This window comes from Crocuta crocuta, unplaced genomic scaffold (assembly GCF_008692635.1).
Source record: "Crocuta crocuta isolate KB4526 unplaced genomic scaffold, BGI_CrCroc_1.0 scaffold218, whole genome shotgun sequence".
NCBI lineage: Eukaryota > Metazoa > Chordata > Mammalia > Carnivora > Hyaenidae > Crocuta > Crocuta crocuta.
Genome location: NW_027533170.1, coordinates 5,035,977 through 5,055,334, shown reverse-complemented (window position 1 = coordinate 5,055,334; position 19,358 = coordinate 5,035,977). Strand labels below are relative to the sequence as shown.

The 19,358-nt window shown below is 39.7% G+C and overlaps 1 protein-coding gene across 1 annotated transcript in view; it reads left to right on the top strand.

The window, feature by feature from the left end:
* Positions 1 to 19,358, top strand: part of AP3S1 (adaptor related protein complex 3 subunit sigma 1) — a 63,866-nt gene that overhangs the window by 18,372 nt on the left and 26,136 nt on the right. Inside the window, exon 4 of the mRNA XM_077746325.1 lies at positions 1,872 to 1,983. Within this exon, the coding sequence (XP_077602451.1) occupies positions 1,872 to 1,983 (112 nt within the window). The remainder of the gene's footprint in view (positions 1 to 1,871; positions 1,984 to 19,358) is intronic.

The window sequence follows — 19,358 nt, the reverse complement described above, 5'->3', positions numbered from 1 at the left end:
AGTAAAGCGTTTCATGAGCATTCCTAATCTTTGGCTATATGATCGAAATAATATGCTGTTTAAGCGGTTATGGTAAAAGTTTCCCACTTTTCAGGAATTGGATTAGGAGATTAATTACCACAAATGTTAGCTGCTTAAAGAATTTTTTGAAGATCTGCAATCTTTTTTTTTTTTTTTAAATTTTTAGGGAGGCATTTTACATAAAGGTCGTATACTCATATGGCAAAAATTCAAACATTACAGGGACGTGTAAAATTATAAACTAAGTCTCCCTTTCCTGACTCTAGTCTTTCTCGGTTTCTTGTGTATTCTTCTAGAAAATTAAGTTTTCTATGACTAACATATAAAAGTAAAATCTTATGGGGCGCCTGCGTGGCCCAGTTGGTTAAGCATCCAACTTCTGTTCAGGTCATGATCTCACCATCGGTGAGTTTGAGCCCACTTTGGGCTCTGTGCTGACAGCTCGGAGCCTGGAGCCTGCTTTAGATTCTGTGTCTCGCTCTCTTTCAGCTCCTCCCCTGCTCATGCTCTGTTTCTCTCAAAAGTAAATAAATATTAAAAAAACAAGCAAACAAAACCTAAAAACTCTTACTTGCGGGATCACATTAGGTATGCTGGTTTGCACGTTACTTGTTTTCACTTAGTATTTTGAAAAGCATGTAACACATCTAGAACAATCTAGGTAAATGGACCTGTCATAAAAATTTAGATTACATTCTTTATTATTGTAAACAAGACTGAAGTCTGCTTTTAAAACACGTATCTCTATGCATGTATGTGTATCTATATATAAGCATATATATATATAGATAGAATTCAGCTAATAAAGTTTTCTGTTTTTAAAATGAATAATTAAAAAGTAGTTGTAATTAGCTTGCCAACTATTATAAATACTTTTAAATTAATAGATTCCATGAAAACAGTGTTCTCAGAATAGCTTTGTAAATGTTCCCTCTAGCCGTTTATATAATCAATTTCTTAATATTTCCTCATTGACAATTAAAAAACTAAACTTTAGCTGAGTCCCATTATGAATAATCACAGATTTGCCAGAGAAACCTACACTTTTCTGTATTTTAATGTGTATGATGTATATTATAAAAACTAGTTTGGATAATGAAAAATTCATTCTTTCTTGATCATAAATTACTTTTTAGTCATGTAGAAAGTTTACTTGAATTTCCTAAAAGGTTATATCATGCTCCAGTTAAATTTTGCAAATACATATTTACAATTTATAAATTTATTTATTTTTTTTGAAAGAGCGAGGGAGCGTGAGCAGGGGAGGGGCAGAGAGAGAGGGAGAAGGAGAATCCCAAGCAGGCTCCACTCGGTCAGCGCAGAGCCCAGCATGGGCCTGGATCCCAGGAACCATGAGCCCATGACCTGAGCCAAAATCAAGAGTCAGACACTCAGCTTGTCACTCAGCTTAACCAACAGCAGCCCCCAGCTCGCAGTGACATTAAGATGTCACTCTTAAGAATCCATGTTGGGCAGCAAAGCCATCAATTTGGTGTCCTCCTATTTGAATCTCTTTGTAGTGTTTTCTGCTTTGATCATCTTTTCCTACTAATTTGTTTACTGTTTCTTACCCACTGTCAGTACCTGGCAAATGGTACGTACTCAGTAGATAGTTTAATGAATGATTGAACTAAAATTAAGCACCAGCTTCTTTTACTTGTTATCTCTGAAGAAAACAGCCATGATAATTGACTTAGTCTCTAAGTTCACCTGAATGCTATGCTGTTAAATGGTATGCCCAGACATTTTACAAAAGGTTTTAAACACATTGTCAGTTTGCTTGAGCTAATGGAAATGTGTTTCATTTTATTCCTATAACTTTCCATTTTTTGTTTTGTTTTGTCATTCAGGTTAATTGGAGGATCTGACAACAAACTGATTTATAGGCATTATGCAACATTATATTTTGTCTTCTGTGTGGATTCTTCGGAAAGTGAACTTGGCATTTTAGATTTAATTCAAGTAAGTTAACACTTACTGTCTTAATAGCGTTTTTGGCATTTATATATTTTGAAACTTGTTTGCGCTAAGTATCCTAAAATGATGTTCTGTTTGGTAAGAAGTAAATTGTGGCATGTAGATATCAGAGTAAAACGGGGACCAGGGATGCTAAAACTCGTGGGCAAATTTAATCAGATTAAGACTAATCACAACTAATTTAATCCTGCCCTCTTTTCCTGTTAATGTAAGTCATGCAAGCAGCCCAAGATGCACGGATCTCTTTCCCTGTGTATCCAGAGCTGACCCCCAAACCCTCCCTTCCCTGCCTCTTGAAAATCTTTCTTAATGTCCCTGGAACTCAAGGTCAGTCATAAGCACATTCCTCCTCATCTTCAACCTCTTTGTTAATATTACCTTCCCTTTTATTTTTTGCTCTATTAAGTTACACCTGGCTTCCCTGCTGACACGATCTGTAATTGTCTCAAGCAATAACAGTCTTGGCCTCCTCACACTGCCGAGCCTGCTCGTGTTTTTGTTGCTTCTCGTTGCCTTTCCCAGACCAGTCTCTGTTGTAAAATGCCTACAAACTTTATTTCTTGTTTTTAAACTCTACCACCTTCTGCCCATCCTGTTTCAGTAATCTCTCATCCCCACCTCCTGTTTGTTGGGGATTTTATCAAAAACTTTTCAAAGGTCTGAGATTCAACCGTACTTCCAGGCTAACAAGTTCACTACCATAGTGTCGTGGATGCCGGCAGAGGACAGGAGACTTGTGGGTTAGAAACAAAGGACTGATTCGGAACGGCTCCAACAGTAGACATAGTAACAGCACGTGCTTGCACTGATTCCCCACGCCAATTCCAGAGTCACCAAAGGGTGACTTTTAAGAGGGCAGATTGATACCTATACAAACAGTGGATTGAAGTGTGGGAGAGGAATGGGATCGTTTATACTGGACACTAATCATGTCGGCCCATGTGCTGGAGGAAAAGACTGTCTTCTGTGGGTATAGATAAACCTACTTGTTGCTTTGGAGAGAGACACTCTCTATTTTCTGAGGCTGTTTTCTTACGCAAGCTTGTTTAAAAAGATAGTCTGCAATAGTAGCAGTCTGTACCTTTGTTCAAATTGTATGCAGAAATGCCAGAGCTCTGGGGTCTCCTAACAGATTTTACTCACTGGCGCTCACTGGTACTACTTGGCATTTGAATTCTTGGTGATTTCAGTGTTCAGTGTTGATGTGGATAACTCTTCCAGGACTCTAGTATCGGGAATTCCTTTCCATTGAACTTTTGTCCTCTGCCGCACCTCGCTGCTTGACTTTAGACCTTGTTTTTATCCAAACTTCCATCCTCCATAATCTCCATTTCGGTTTCCCCTCTGTCTACCACCTGTTTTCTTATCAGTTTCTATTACTGCAGTAATTCCTCGAGCTTGTTGGGAACTTCAGTCTTTTGAATCTTACTTTTTTTTTTAATACTGTCTGTCCCTCATCCTCCTGATGACTTACCTTCCTCACCCAGCTTAAATTCCATGGTCAGTCATGATAATCATAGTCTTGTATACACTCAGCTCCTTCCTGGTACCCCTACATCTGAATGTACTTGTAGAAAAAAAAAATAACCGTTCTACAGGTCTCACTTTAAATTTATGATCTCCAGCCTTGGTGAGTCCTCAGTGCTACCCAGTGATCATATTTCCCTGGTCCCTCACTCTCCCAGACTCCTGGTCAACTACTGGTAGGCCTCCTTTGTCGAATCTCTGGCACCGCCAGCATCTGGCTTCCTCCTCCGCTGAGAGAATTGAGGCCATCAGAAGAGAACTTCTGCAGACTCCACATCTGGGTCCGTGCTCTCTGCTTTTTCACCTGTGAGGCAGGAGCTCCCCATGCGCCTGCCTAAGGCCAGCTCACCCGCTTACAAAGTAGTCTTCTCCCCAGGGCTCTAGCAGTTCTCCCTCTCTCTCCTGACTCCTTTCCCTCCCTGTCCCCGGTCATTCCCACTAGCTCTAGTACGTTCTCCCATCTTGAAAGAAGTCCTGTTTGTACTCCCTCCTTCAGCCACTGCCCCTGTCTTTCCCTCTCTTTCTGTCAAGATGTCGTCAACCGGTTGTCAGTACACATGGTCTCAGATTTGCCTTCTCTTCTCCACTCTTAAACATATTCCATTCAGGTTCTCTGTTGTTGCTGCATCCAGAGGCTCTCATCAGTCCTCTTTTATTTGGTTAAGATTCTTCCTCACTCGCTAACCCTGCTTCTAGGACACCGCACTCGCGGGTTTGCATCCGCCCCTTCAGGTGCTTCATCTCCGTCGCATGGTCTCTGACCTCCTCTTCCGCAAGCCCTGTAGGAGATGCAGAATCTGACCACACTCGTTATCATGAGGGGATGCTCTGAACACATGTTTTCTTTCTCTTTCTGGGCCCTACACAGGGCAAAAACATAGGGGCATGGTGTAGGCACATCGTAGTCGATTGGAGAAAGCTACATTTAAAGAAGAAGTTTTCTGTGCCAAATAAGGGTCATGGTTTTAACATCAGCAAGAAGTGTGCATGCTTGGAGATCTCATTAGTATGAGAGAGTAAATGAGCAATTAACCAAAGCAGACAACGTTGGTGGTAATTCTGAGTACCAAAGCTTAAAAATAGTAAAAGTGGGGGCGCCTGGCTGGCTCAGTCGGTTAAGCATCCGACTTTGGCTCAGGTCATGATCTCACAGTTCATGGGTTGGAGCCCCGCGTCAGGCTGTGTGCTGACAGCTCAGAGCCTGGAGCCTGCTTTGGATTCTGTGTCTCCCTCTCTCTCTGACCCTACCCTGCTCATGCTCGCATGCTCTCTCTCTCTCAGAAATAAATAAAACATTAAAAAAAAATTTTAAAAATAGTAAAAGTGGCTACATTAAGGCTTTTGGTATCAAATATTGTTAATAATGAAAAAAAGACAAGCAATAAATGGAACAATTCATATGCCCAATTACTCTTGACCCATAGTTTTAAACTGGGTTTAAAAACTGGTTTTGAGGAAGAGGTGGGTTTCTGAGTTCTGTGAAACCACAAAGTGATCATAGCAGACATTCTTGCTCTTTCATTTTGTTTTCATTTTTAAAAATTTATTTTTGAGAGAGAGAGACAGAGCACGAGCAGGGGAGGGGCAGAGAGAGAGGGAGACACAGAATTCAAAGCAGGCTCCAGACTCTGAGCTGTCAGCACAGAGCCCGATGTGGGGCTTGAACCCATGAACCATGAGATCATGACCTGAGCTGAAGTCGACGCTCAACAGATTGAGTCACTCAGTCGCCCTTGCTCTTTCATTTTTTTAATTGGTGGTGAGGAAATGACACCTTTAAGAAAAATATGTTTGTATTATGAGGTAGAATAGAAATTTTTATAATACTTAAAGCTGTAAGAGGAAACTTCAAAGAAATTTTGAGTTTGAGGTGAATATGCCTCCCGAGCCCTTGGATAGATACTCACTTTCCTCCTGGGGCCTCCTTGAGAAACACTGCTAAGTTTTATTGTGTTTGATTTTCCCAAAGGCTTTTCTAGTAAAGAAAGAGAAGCAAAGTTACTTATGTATTGATTATTTAGGGGTTAAGGGTTAATCAGAACCTGGTATTGCATTGCCTTTTAAGTTTGTTCATTGACACATTTCTTGTGGCATATGGTTTATTCCATATGGTAGTAGTTAATTCATTACAGCACTACTTCATAGAAGCTTTGTGTTTTTTAGAAAATCATTTGTTAATACGAAGCTGTGCTTTCTGTTTCTCTTTCCATTGTCCGCAACTGAGTGGTAGACATACGCACTATGTTCCAAAACACCTGGTTTTCCCGAGCTAGCTACTGATGTTAGGAGAGGGAACAAACGAGGAAAGTAATGTTTCAAATTTACTCTGTAAGAGAAAGATTGCAGTTAAGAAAGACTGAAACAATTCTGCATTTTCCTAGAGACAAATCAGAAGTACTTTATACTTGTGTCCTGGGATTTAAGCCATCATCAGTGATTATTTTTTGTTGCTGTGGCTGATCTTAATGGTTATGATAGCTTCATGGTTTTACTTCAGAAGAGAATTATATGGGGAGTTGTCAAAGAACAAATATCCTGTGTGAATCTGAAGTAAATCCTATGATATGTTTCTGGGAAGTGGAATCTAGGTCTTGTCTTGTAAAATAGTTTAGCCATTGCTGTTCAGCTGTTGATAATTTGTCTTGATATTAGGTCAGACGCAGAAAAGAGGATTTCAGGAGTATTGTGTCATCTTCCTGTTACTACAGGCTAGAGCTGGTTTTCTAAGAGGATCCGATTGAGTTATCACATGTTGCTCTTTCATGTCATAAAAAAAAACCTTCTGTAACTTACAGGGACTAATTAAATGTACTGCTATCACCAACACGTTGGAAGTTCTGCAGTTGCTCTTTCCCCCGCGGTTACCAGGGAACATTAAATACCTAAGAGGGAGCGCTGAGCACACATGAGGCAGTCACTTTAAAAATGTTGGTTGAATGAATAAAGATGGAAGAGAGTAGCTTATAGTTTCTGCTTCTGTTTCATGAAACAGCTAATCAGAAGCTTAGTTAGAACTGATTTTCTTGCTTTGTCTATCCCCTAGCTTCAAGAAAGTCAAGTGTGGTGTCAGAAGTAGAGATGGAAAATTATAAATCAAGAGAGTTTAGATCAAAACCTCTTGGTCTTGCATATTTAAAGAATGGATCAAGAAAACCTAAAACATGAGCATATGCTTTTTTAAAAAACAAGTTTATTTTGAGAAGAGAAGAGCCCAGACAGGGGAGGGGCCTGGAGGGAGGAGGACAGAGGATCCCAAGCAGGCTCTATGCTATTAGTAGACAGTGCAGTGTGGGGCTCGAACTCATGAACCATGAGACCATGACCTGGGTTGAAGTCAGAAACTTAACCGACTGAACCACCCAGGCATCCCAAACATCAACATATATTTCAGAAACATGCTAAATGTTGCTTTTTTCAAATGTTGAAGATGATACCATTCAAATGATCATTGGGAGTATTTTTATGCAGAGGTTTTGTGTTTCTAAGGTATGCATAATGCTGTCCCAGATCTGCCGTTTTATCTTGTGTGAAATCTGAGAGAATGCATCATTACTAAATTCCCTGTGGAATTTAGGCCACTATATCACCAAATCGAGTAACATCAGCTCCTGTTTTTCTTTTGTTCCTTTTAAAAATTCTTTGTAAGTAAGTTGGGGAAAAGGTGATTCTTTTTTCTTTCTGATACGTATTATTGTAGTGTCATAATGACTGCCATATCAGCAAATTTCACACTTGATACCTGGCTTTTTTTAGTCTTTCTGTTGTAGCATATCTTCAGTGGAAGTGTTAAAATATTTACAGAGTGAGAATGAGAGGTTCATTAAATATTGATATTGGTTATTTATAAGCAGTCATATTGTCCTCAATTAATTTATTATGCCAAGCCGATAATAAATGGAGGCATAAAAGTTCACTAGATAATTCCAAATTCTGTTACAGTTTTCTGTACTCCACATAGCAATTACATCAGCATCAGGTCTTGTTCAGTTGGAGTCAGGAAAAAATTGAGTGCTACTGTTGCAGGACTTTTTACCTCAGTACCCGGGATTCGTTGTCTCGCCGCTTTGAAGAATGAAAGAGCTGGGCACAAAATGAGCAGCAGGCGAAATTATTAGAGTGTAAGAAAGGAAGAGTGGTGTGAAAGCTCTCCTTACAGAGAGGGGACATTCGAAAGTGAATTCCCGCGACTATGGGCAAGGCTCCTTGTTTTATAAGGTTCTGGTCGCCTCCCCCCCCCTTCCCCCTTGTTTCTTCTCGGGTTCTGCCCTTAGTGCTGGAGAGCTCTTGGTGCTGGGCTGGCTGTTCCTGATTGGCTCCATTCCATTATGTGAGGAGTCAGACTGGTCACACTGTTCCTCGTATAGCATAAGTTTTGTGGTTGACTTATTTTATTTATTTACTTATTAATTTTTTTATGTCTTTATTCTGAGAGAGACAGAGAGTGAGCGGGGGAGGGGCAGAGAGAGGGAGGGAGACACAGAATCCGAAGCAGGCTCCAGGCTCTGAGCTGTCAGCACAGAGCCCGACGCGGGGCTCAAACCCACGGACTGTGAGGTCATGACCTGAACCAAAGTCGGATGCTCAACTGACTGAGCCACGCAGGCGTCCCTGTGGTTTATTTATTTTCATTAGGTATCTTGATTGTCAGATTCCTGAGGGAAACATGAGGCGGGGAGTAGGTTGTGTCTGTTACGTTCTTAAGAGGGACCTTATGCACAAGGGGGTTTGCTGTGGTCAGAAGCTCCCAGCACTGGTACAAACTACGTTTTTCCCCACCCAGGGACCTCAGGTCCTAACCTTTCCCTCTCAGCCTATCTTAACCTGTTCTTCCCTATTGTACTAACAGCTGAGGTTAAAAAAGATGTTTGATCACGCATCATGTTATAATATGTGTATAAACCAGAGCTCCATGTATAGCATTTGCTGTTGCGTTGGTACTGAATGTTAGACTGGCTTTTGTGAAATTATTTTACTTACGCCTGCTAATGCTGATTGAACCTAAAATTGAGCATGTCATTTGATCTTTATAGACCTTGAATTTTTTCACCTGTATAAAGCATGCCTATTTCATTCACTCACTCATTCATTCATTTATATTTTGTAGAGAGAGAGAGGGAGAGAGTGGGTGTGCAGGTGAGTTGGAGTAGGGGCAGAGAGAGAGAGAGAGAGAGAGAGAATGAATCTTAGGCATGGAGCCCAATGCAGGGCTTGATCCCACAACCCTAGGATCATGACCTGAAATTAAATCAAGAGTCAGGCACTCAACCAACTGAGCCACCCAGGTGCCCCAAGTATGCCTATTTTCATATGCTGCCTACAAACTTCCTGAGGGAGTTAGAAAGAGTGAGCAAGCTAGTCATGGTTAACATCATTCAGCCTCTGCCCTGTGCTGGCTGTGTAACTTTGTGCAAGTCACTTAACCTTTTTGACCTGCATTTTCCTCATCTGCAAAATGGAGTGATAATAATAATAATACTTCCCTATAGAGTAGGTACCAGCATTAGAAAAGATACATGAAGCTTATGGCTAAATGATTGACATGTAGTAGTAGTCAGTGGTTTTTAGCTAATATTACCATTAAAGCATGAATTTATAAGGAAGACATACGAAGTATTATTCCATTAATATGCAAATTGAATTGGATAGAGAAGTCCTATTTTATCTTTATTTTTTATTTTTATGAGAATTTGTTCATCTTCTTATCCTCTATATTGTGTAACGGCTTCAGATGAATTTTATATGGGGATAGAGTTATACGCTAAGAAATTGACCTAATTGGAGGAACTTATAAGTCAAGAATACTTAAGTGAAGAAAGAACCCATGATCTTCCCTTTATCACGTAGGAAATTGTGCTTGGTGGGTGCTGCTGGCCAGGGGAAGCCTCACTGTCTCCCATCCTGTGTCATTGTCCTCTTTGATTATAAGCGTAGGCTCAAAAGCACCTTGTTAAGTAGCATACTGCATAAAATTTGGGCTGTATAGGTTACTTTTAAGAATTATCTAGGAAGACCAGCTGACCAACACTTGGGGACTATGGGAAATTGCAGCTCCCCTGGGGTGGCGGAGATAAACCCCTGGTGTAAGGGAGGGTGAGTTCTGGTGCAGTTCCTCTTGCTGAAGCAAGAGGGAGCCCTGGCCCAGTTGGCTTATTTTCCCAGCATTCCAGAGTAAATACGTGCGATCATTTTAGGAAAATTCTATTTGCTACACCATACTTTTACCATAGTATTCAAAGTTTCTGTTTTCAGTAAGATGCACTTTTCATATACATGTAGGAAACCGAAAAATATTTCTGTTAACACCTTGAATCAGACACTGTTAGAGTGATTCCGCATTTCTAAAATCTGTTGTCTTATTTTTCCTGAGAAGTCTCTTTTCCAATAATTGGAAATAAAATATTAACTTTTCAGTAATTTACATTGCTACTTCATGATAAATCCTGGTATTGAATTTCAAGGTACTTTTCTAACTTACATGCTTGTTAACATCTCAGCTGCTCTCTTGGGAGGCATCATAGAGTCAGGTGGCATGGATTTGAATACTACCATCTAACAGTTACATAACTTTGGGCAAATTACTTAACTGTATCCATTCTCAGTTCTTTGTCTCTAGGTGCTGGCACACATGCCTACCTTATCAACATTGTTGTAAGAATTAGAGCTAATGTGTATAGTTAGCTTAGGGCCTAGAATATGGCAGACATGTTATTATTTAATTTGTAATGGGTGAAGAAAATATTAAAAATTTTTTTAATGTTTATTTTTGAGAGAGAAAGTGTGAGTGGGGGAGGAGCAGAGAGAGAGGGGGACAGAGGATCTGAAGTGGGCTTCATGCTGATAGCAGCGAGCCCGAAGTGTGGCTTGAACTCAAAAACCGTGAGATCATGACCTGAGCCAAAGTTGGACACTTAACCAACTGAGCCACCCGGGCGCCCCTGTAAATAAAGTATTTTGGAACTCAAGTGCTGAAAGTAGAAATTTGAAGCTAGAAGTAACTTAAAAAAAAAATTTCCCCCTTTAAAGTAGGTTTGAGAGAGAGAAAAACTCAACTTATGTTGGTGTTTTTCTTTGACTTAAGGTGAATTCCTTATTCATAGTGTAGAATGGTAGGTTTTCAGGGAGCAGTTGGTAATAGAGGAGGAGACTTGTACCGTTTGAGCTTGGGTTTTCAAATTTTCTTTTCCGTTAAAGTTTTTAAAAATGCATGTTGCAGTTATTTCAGACTTACAAAAGAGTGACAAATACAGTACAAAGTTTGCATATCACACTTTCACCCAGAGCCCATGAATTTAACATCTTCTATAATGACAGTATAATGATTAAAATCAAGAAATCACCATTGATGTAATACTGTTATCTAATCTACAGACCTTACTGAAAATTTGCCAGTTGTCGCATTAATGTCACTTTTCTCATTCAGAGTTTAATTCAAGTCACATATTGCATTTAGTTTTCAGGTCTCCAGAGCCTCCCTTACTCTGTCATAGTTCATTTTTGTCTGTTGTGCGTTCTGTGTCTTTCACATCTGGACAGTCTGAAGAGTACAAGCCAGTTATTTTGTAGAATATTCCTCATTTCGGGTATATCACAGAAGCGCTCTTACCTCCTTTGCAGTGCGTTTTATCAGGAGGGACATGGTCTCATTTTGTGTCACTATTTGTAATGTTTATTCTGACCCCTTGGTTTAGACAGTGTCTGCCAGGTTCGTCTGCTGTAAACTTCTGTTATTACCTCTTTGTGCTTGAAAGTATCTTATGGGGAATAATTTTGAGATGATGTGAATATCCTTTATCTAATCATCATTTGGTCATTAATTTTAGGATGTATCGATGTTTCTTGCCTGAGGAATTACTGTTGTGGTGTTTGCCAAATGGTTATTTTCCATTATGCCCTCTGTATTGACTAGTTGAAATTATATAAGGAAAATCTTTCTAGGTTTTGCATTTATTTCATTTTGTTTTAAGTCATATGAATGGTACCATATATATAGAAGAATATTTTTCAAGACCAGATAGATTTTGAGATCAGCTTTTGCTTAGAAGTTTGAATATAATTTTAACAATTTGTGTTAGTACAGGTTTTTAAAAATCTCTCACGAGTAGCTTTTGTGCACAGAAGGAAATGATTCAGAGGCTATTTTCATTTTCAAAATTAGTATTTGGGGCACCTGGGCGGCTCAGTTGACTGTCCAACTTCAGCTCAGGTCATGATCTCACAGTTTGTGAGTTTGAGCCCCACATCACGCTCTCTGCTGTCAGCACAGAGCCTGCTTAGGATCCTCTGTGCTCCTCTGTCTGCCCCTCCCCTGCTTGTGTGCGTACACACAGTCTCTCTCAAAAATAAACATAAATTAATATTTGATTAAAAACCCTGGTTCTTCCTTAGACTTCTAAATCCAACATACAAATCATATTAAGTCATTTTAATGGAGAAGCTCCAATGTAATTAAATTTCCTATGGTACAAGCAGTCTACTTTCACAATTCTGTGTTCATGTGGGTGGTACAAGTATGCAAAGTTAGTATTTTTGATTTATACTATTCTGTATTTTCTGAATTTTCTGAGTAACTACCTCTTACTGTATTAAAATCAAGTACTGTTTCCTGTTGGAGGCAGTATGCCTAGTGAGTAAGAATTTGAATTCTGCAAGGAGGCTTTCTCCCTCCTACCGTGTTAGTAGTTAGTTGACTTTTTGCTAATTTAGAACCCTTTTCCAGGTGGCCGATAATAAAAGTATCTGCCTTATGACATCACCATGAAGGAGTAAATGAAATAAAATATTTAAAGCACTTGGAACCATAGCAGTGCTATAACATATAGTCAGTAGACTCTGGCTATTATCATTAACCTTTTATTTAAGAAAAATAGAAAGAAATCATAAAAAGAATCCTTGATGTGAACCCTTTTAGAATCCTCTTGACGTGAGTATAGAAGACAGATTGTCCTCACGTCAGCTTTTCATTTTTTCATGCTGAGGTTGAGAGCTTACTCTGCGTGAAGTGCCCGCCACAAGGTAAATGCACAGTAAATGGCTCTGTTTTTACAAAGACTGTCCTCGTTGGCACGTTAGCGTCCAGGTCACGTGTGGTGGAAATTCGGTCCAGAACCCAGTCCTACTCCAAGTCGAGTGCTGTTCATGCACCGTAAGCGCCACACCGTAAACATCCTGACTCCTGCATGCAGTAGTACGTACTGGAGGGTGTCCCTATGCTGCATTCAGCATGTTCTTCAAAGGCAGTTGATCTATGTTAAGTTTAGTTTGCCTTCCCAGCTCTTCTGGTACATTTCCAGTGGCGTTTTTTGGTTCTTGGCTTGAGCTAAACCAGTATCTCTCTAGAACATCTTGCTGCTGACTAAAAACAATTTTTTTTAGCTCTCTTGCCATATTATTAGTATTCTTAAATTTGTGTCTCCTGTTTTGAGGTTTAAGACTTTTTCTTTCTTATAATATGTCAATTTAACATTTATGTATTTCGCTTAAAGTTACAGATTTCCTCCTAAAAATCTAATAGAAATCCCCAAACCTGAAAAAAAAATTATATTTTTACCTAGAAATGAAACTCTAAATGGGGAGCTGGTGTGTGTGGCAGGGTGCCTGGGTGGTTCAGTCAGTTAAGTGTCCAACTTCAGCTCAGGTCATGATCTTATGGTTTGTGAGTTCGAGCTTCATGTCAGGCTCTGTGCTGACAGTTCAGAGCCTGGAGCCTACCTCAGATTCTGCATCTCCTTCTCTCTCTGGCCCTCCCCTTCTCATGCTCTGTCTCTGAAAAATGAATAAACCTTAGAAAAAAATTTAAAAAAAATAAAGGGGGGGTGGGTCTGCCCTGTAAGTGATACTGCTTAAGGATATTTTGTGGTATTTCTTTTATCTAGGGCATATTTTTATTTCTCCATATGTGTATACTATACTAGCCAACACATATATTCTTGAGGGGAGACATTATTCTAAGTTCTTTAAGTCTATTTATGTTTTTTAATGTTTATTTTATTTTTGAGAGAGAGAGAGAGACAGACAGTGTGAGCGGAGACGGGCAGAAAGAGAGGGAAACAGAATCTGAAGGAGGCTCCAGGCTCTGAGCTGTCAGCACAGAACCTGATGTGGGGCTTAAACCCACGAACTGTGAGATCATGACCTGAGCTGAAGTCGGACGCTTAATGGACTGAGCTGCCCAGGTGCCCCTTATGTATATTCATCACTAAAACAACTGTATGGCATAGGTACCATTGTTATGTCCAGATGAAGACACTGAGGTTTAAAGCTAAATAACTTACCCTAGATTTCATAGAGGCTAGGCTGGAATTTTAATAGAGACATGCTTGCTAAAGCTTATGCTCTTAGGTTCTAAGCACTCTTAAATACTAAGCTGCCTCATAACAGATTCCTATTACCTTTGTGGCCCAGACCCACAGGTTTGTAGTTAAAGGAAACACAAGAAAATTTTGCTGTTAGAAGGGCACTGGGAAGGGAGACTGTTTCAATGAGGATGTGGCTTTTTTTTTTTTCAGAATCTTTTTTGTTTCTTTGTGGAAAATTTGATAGTTATTACAATGCAGGAAAACTTATAATATGATTCTCTTAGTAATTAATATTTTTCCCATTAAGCTTTGAATTTTTGGAGGCCAAAGATTATGGAGTTGCTACTTAGTAGATAACTGTTCTATTTAAATTGACTTTAAACCTTGTATCATTTTTGTTTTTTTATTTGTGTTATTTTTTTTAAGCTTATTTATTTTGAGAGAGAGAGAAGGAAGGGGCCAAGGGGCAGAGAGAGAGAGGGAGAGAGAGAATCCCAAGCAGACTCCACCATACCAGTGCAGAACCCGACAGGGGGCTCGATCTCCTGAACCTTGAGATTGTGACCTGAGCCAAAATCAAGAGTCAGACACTTAAATGACTGAGACACCCAGGTGCCCCAAAATTCTTATCGTTTAAAAAATGAAACATAAGAGGGGTACCTGGGTGGCTCAGTTTGTTAAGTGTGTGGTTTGATTTCAGCTCAGATCATGGTCTCGCGGTTCGCGAGGTCCAGCTTTGCCTTGGGCTGTGCGCTGACAGTGTGGAGCCTGCTTGGGGGGTCCGCTCTCTGCCTCTCCCGCACCTATGCTCGCTCTCTCCCTCTTGCTTTCTCACATAAACTTTAAAAAAAAAGAAAAGAAACATTAGAGAGTGGTGTTTACCATGTCACTTTTAGTACTTTGTTCTTTTTATCTATCTCTTTGTGAAATATAATGCAAGAGCACCTTTATTACTATTTTTTGTTCTGACTAGAACCCCAAAGGCCCATTAGTTTGTTTTTCTGAATTTCTTTACTTCAGTTTGTAGGTTATTAGTTTTGTCTTGACCTTGTCTGTATACCACCTCATTGTATGTATCTACCTACGAAGCTCTGGAGTTCTCATTAAGAATTTTTGCTGAATCAAAATAAAATTGATGGAAACTTTTTTTTAAAGATTTATTTTTTATATTTATTATTTAGTTTTATTTTTACACCCAACATGGGGCTCGAACTTGCAGCCATGAAGGGTTGCGTGTTCTATGACTCCAGCCAGGCACCCAGTGGAAACTTTTAAAAAAAATTTTTTTGTTTATTTAAAAAAATTTTTTTTAACGTTTTATTTATTTCTTAGAGAGAGAGACAGTGTGAGCAGCGGAGGGGCAGAGAGAGAGGGAGAGACAGAATCTGAGGCAGGCTCCAGGCTCCGAGCTAGCTGTCAGCACAGAGCCCAACGCGGGGCTTGAACCCACAAACTGTTGAGATCATGACCTGTGCCGAAGTCAGACGCTTAACTGACTGAGCCACCCAGGCGCCCCCAGTGGAAACTTTTTTTGAAGAGGGCTTTTGATTTCTTTAGACCAGACTTAGCATTTAGATGTCTTAAACCTTAAGAATTCTTTTCCTAAATTAAGAACATGTCGTTATAATGACATTTTACTGCAGGACACTTTTTTTTTTGGTTAAGTATTTACATTTCTCAAAGGTGGTATTGTTCTGGTTTAAATAAAGGTGACACTTTTCTCTCTGTATTAATAAGTATATCATGAAGGCCTACCAGCCTCAGCAGGTAGTTACCTTGCTTCTGGATCAGTGTTTGTCTGCAGAGTTAGACTTTTCTATTTCTATTTTAATTTCATAATCCTTACATGTTTTGAACAGCCAGATGAACAGTACTGGTTTCCTTTTATTAGATGTGTTTTGGGCACTTAATCAAAATTATTTAACTAAATCTGTGAGATAATCCAGAAACATAGGCAGCCTTAACAGTGTGTTCCATTTCTGAAGTTTGGAGGAGTAGGTGATAGTCAGTCTAACATAGCTGGGCCGCAGCAGAGGAGGATTGAAGCGATGTCTCTCTGGCTTCCTCACCACTAGACCATCCTTTCTCCCTGGTGGCCATATTTTTTGCTACTCCATCCTTCGCCAGTGGCGCACTTAATGCTACCAAGAAAGTGGTTTTTTGCTTTGCCCAACATAGTCTGCACATGGATTCAGTGGGTTCCACCGATCTTTTCTAAGTGTACATAAGTGACGGGAAGTATTTAGACTGTATTTTCACCAGCACAGTCATCTTCTGATGGCTTAAACCATGGCTTATAGTATAAACCATTGGATTTGGAAAAAGCAAGCATGGAAAAATAAAGGCATATTAGAAACTTGATTCTGATAAGTAGGTCTAATAATGATTTTATTTATGTATTTTTTAAATTTTTAGTAGGTTCCACACCCACGTGAACTCCTGACCCTGAGATGAAGAGTCACATGCTCTCCCAGCTGAGCTGGCCAGGCCCCATTATGATTTTAAATTAAAGAAGATGAGATTAAATCACTCCACACACAAAAATCAGTTCTACTAGATTTAGTTGAAACATGAAAGATAAAAGAGTAAAGCTTTTGTTTTCTTCTGGGAGAATATCTTCTTGATGTTACTGTAGGCAAAGATTTCTTTAATTGGACATAAAAAAAAGATTAACCTTAGAGACGGTGATAAATTGGAAAATACTGAAAATGAAAACTTCCAAGAAAGTCAGTAGGAGAATAAAAGTCAAGCCGCAGAGTGGGAGAAGATACCTGTAATATATATAGATGACAGGATTGTATCTAGAATAATTGAAGAATTTTTAGACACTGGCAAGAAAGACCGGTACAAAAAAGAGCAGAAGTCTTGAACAGACATCACAAAGAAGGGATCTGACTGGCTGATAAATATGAAATGGTGCTCAATGTCAGTATAGCCATCAGGGAAATACAAATTGATGTTACAGTAACAAACCACCACGTACCTGTGAGAATGGTTAAAATTAAGAGATGGTCAACATAACGTGCTGACAAGAGTGTATGATTTGAGGAACTCGCATATACTGCTCTTTGGAGTGTAAAGCTTTAGAATTGCTTTGGAAGTCTGTTTGAGGTGGTCTGCTGCTCTGAGACCCCACACTTCTCCTCTGTGCATGCATTAAGTAGGTGTGTGTGCATCCATTCAGTAATAGACACGAATTAGAATATTCTTAGCACTGCTAATGGCTCCATACTGGAAACAACCCCAACTGTCAACCACGAAATGGATAAATACATTGTGGTATATTCATTCAATGGCAGAACGTAGATGAAAATGAATGAGCTATTGGGTAATAATTGAATCTCACAAAAATATTCATGAATAAAAGGCACCACTCACAAAAGGTTACATACGCTCTCATATGATATAGTTCAGAAACCAGCAAAACAGATCTGTAGCNGTAATAATTGAATCTCACAAAAATATTCATGAATAAAAGGCACCACTCACAAAAGGTTACATACGCTCTCATATGATATAGTTCAAAAACCAGCAAAACAGACCTGTAGTATTAGATCTGTATTAGAAAGAAGGTGATTACCTTTGATGGTGACTAAGTGAAGTATGAGGAGCTTCTGCAGTGCTGGTAATATTCCAACACTTGATTTGGGTGTTGGTTACAACATGTATGTTTACTTGTGAAAATTCATCAGGTTGTATACATTCTTGTGCTTTGTGTAATTCTGAGTATGTATTGTTATGCTTCAGGAAAAATTTACTGGAGGAGGGCAGAACTGAAATGGCTTTACTTCCTATAACTTATGTAACTATGATGTTATAAATTGGAATTCAGACCATTTCCAACTTAAAGACATGGTTTCAAAAGTAAATATTTTCTTTTTTATCGGTGGGAAAAGTTTTTTTCTTCTCACATTCTTACTTCTCCTAAGAAGTTCATGTTTGTTAAGCTTGTTCAACTCTTGGTCCAAGCAGCGTTATCCTATTCAGTGCTTGTAACAAGAAATCGCTATAAAAAGAAGGAAAATGAATCTGAACTAGTTTCAAGTAGAATCAATAAAGCCATTCCAGGTATAATGTCATTAAGACCTTGAGGAAAATAGATAAAGTTGGGAGTTTGAGTGGATGTTATTTATTTCCTACATACCTCAAAGCAGAAATAAACTGGAAAGTCACTTGAGGCTGACCCGCATATGCCCCACACTTGGTCATCTGAATAATTAGCCTTCTCACAAATGAACTTGTTGAGTAAAACTGCATATTCTTGGTTTCATACAGACCTCTTACTTCTCCAAGTGACTTTGGTCTAAGCCAGGGGCCAATAAACTACAGCAGGTCAAGTCTAGCTTGCTACACCTTTTTGTAAAGTTTTGTTGGAGCAGAGTCATGCTCATTGTTTAAACAGATTTTTTTTTTTAATGTTTGTTTATTTTTGAGACAGAGTGTGAGTGGGGGAGGAGGAGCAGAGAGAGAGAGAGAGACACAGAATCTAAAGCAGGCTCCAGACTGTGAGCTGTCAGCACAGAGCCTGACGCGGGGCTCAGACCCGCAAACCAGGAGATCATACCCTGAGCCCAAGTTAGATGCTTAAATGGCTGAGCCCCCCAGGCGCCCCTGAGTGATAGTGATTACAGTCCTACAGTTCCCTGTTTACAGTGTTTCACCTGTCTTACCCTTGTGCTTGGATGGAAGCAACCTTGGGTTTCCAGTCTGCGTAAATTGGTCTAAGGTAAGAGCAGTTTTAGCAAGACGCCTGCTGTTTCCATTTTATTCCTTGTCCTCTAGGATCACCTATGAATAAAGTAACCCTGCATTTCCGTTTGCAAGGAACAGTCCTCCTTTGTATCTTTTGTTCCAGGCTGTTAAGAAATTATGATAACAGTGCATACTGTTATAACTCAGTAATCATAAAATTTTAGCTGCTCCATTTTACTTCTCATGCCCCCACTTTGTATGATAAATTATGTGATCATTCTGTCTGTGACAGTACATTGAGAAGGGTGGTAGCGATAGAGATAGGAACAGAGTGACACCCTATGCAGGGGAATTTAATAGATTAAGTTTTGGAAGTTTGTGTCAGAGGTCTTCAAGACCATCTCCTTGATTTGCTAGGATTCACATGACACCGAGGCTGCTGTGCTCATGGTTAGAGTTTATTACAGTGGTACGAAATAGGAAAGATCAAAAGCACATTGAGGAGGTGTCTGGAGAAAACCAGGTGCAAGCTTCGGTGTCCCTTCCCACTAGAGTCCCGGGAGATAGATTTTAATTCCCCAGCAGTGGTATGTGCAGTGTGTTCGCAATCAGGGATGGTCACTCCTGGCCTATGTGTCAGGATTTTTGGTGGGGGTCAGTCACAGAGGCGTATAGCACCATGGTGACTGACCTTGCCTACTTAAGCTCTAGAACCTCAGAGATGAAGAGGTGTTCATCATAAATCACCTTGTTAGCATAGACTGTTCGTTCAGACTGGCACACAGTGCAGCCCGAGGACTCAGGCATGCCAGAACATGCTTACCAGAACTTTCAGGGCTCAGCGCT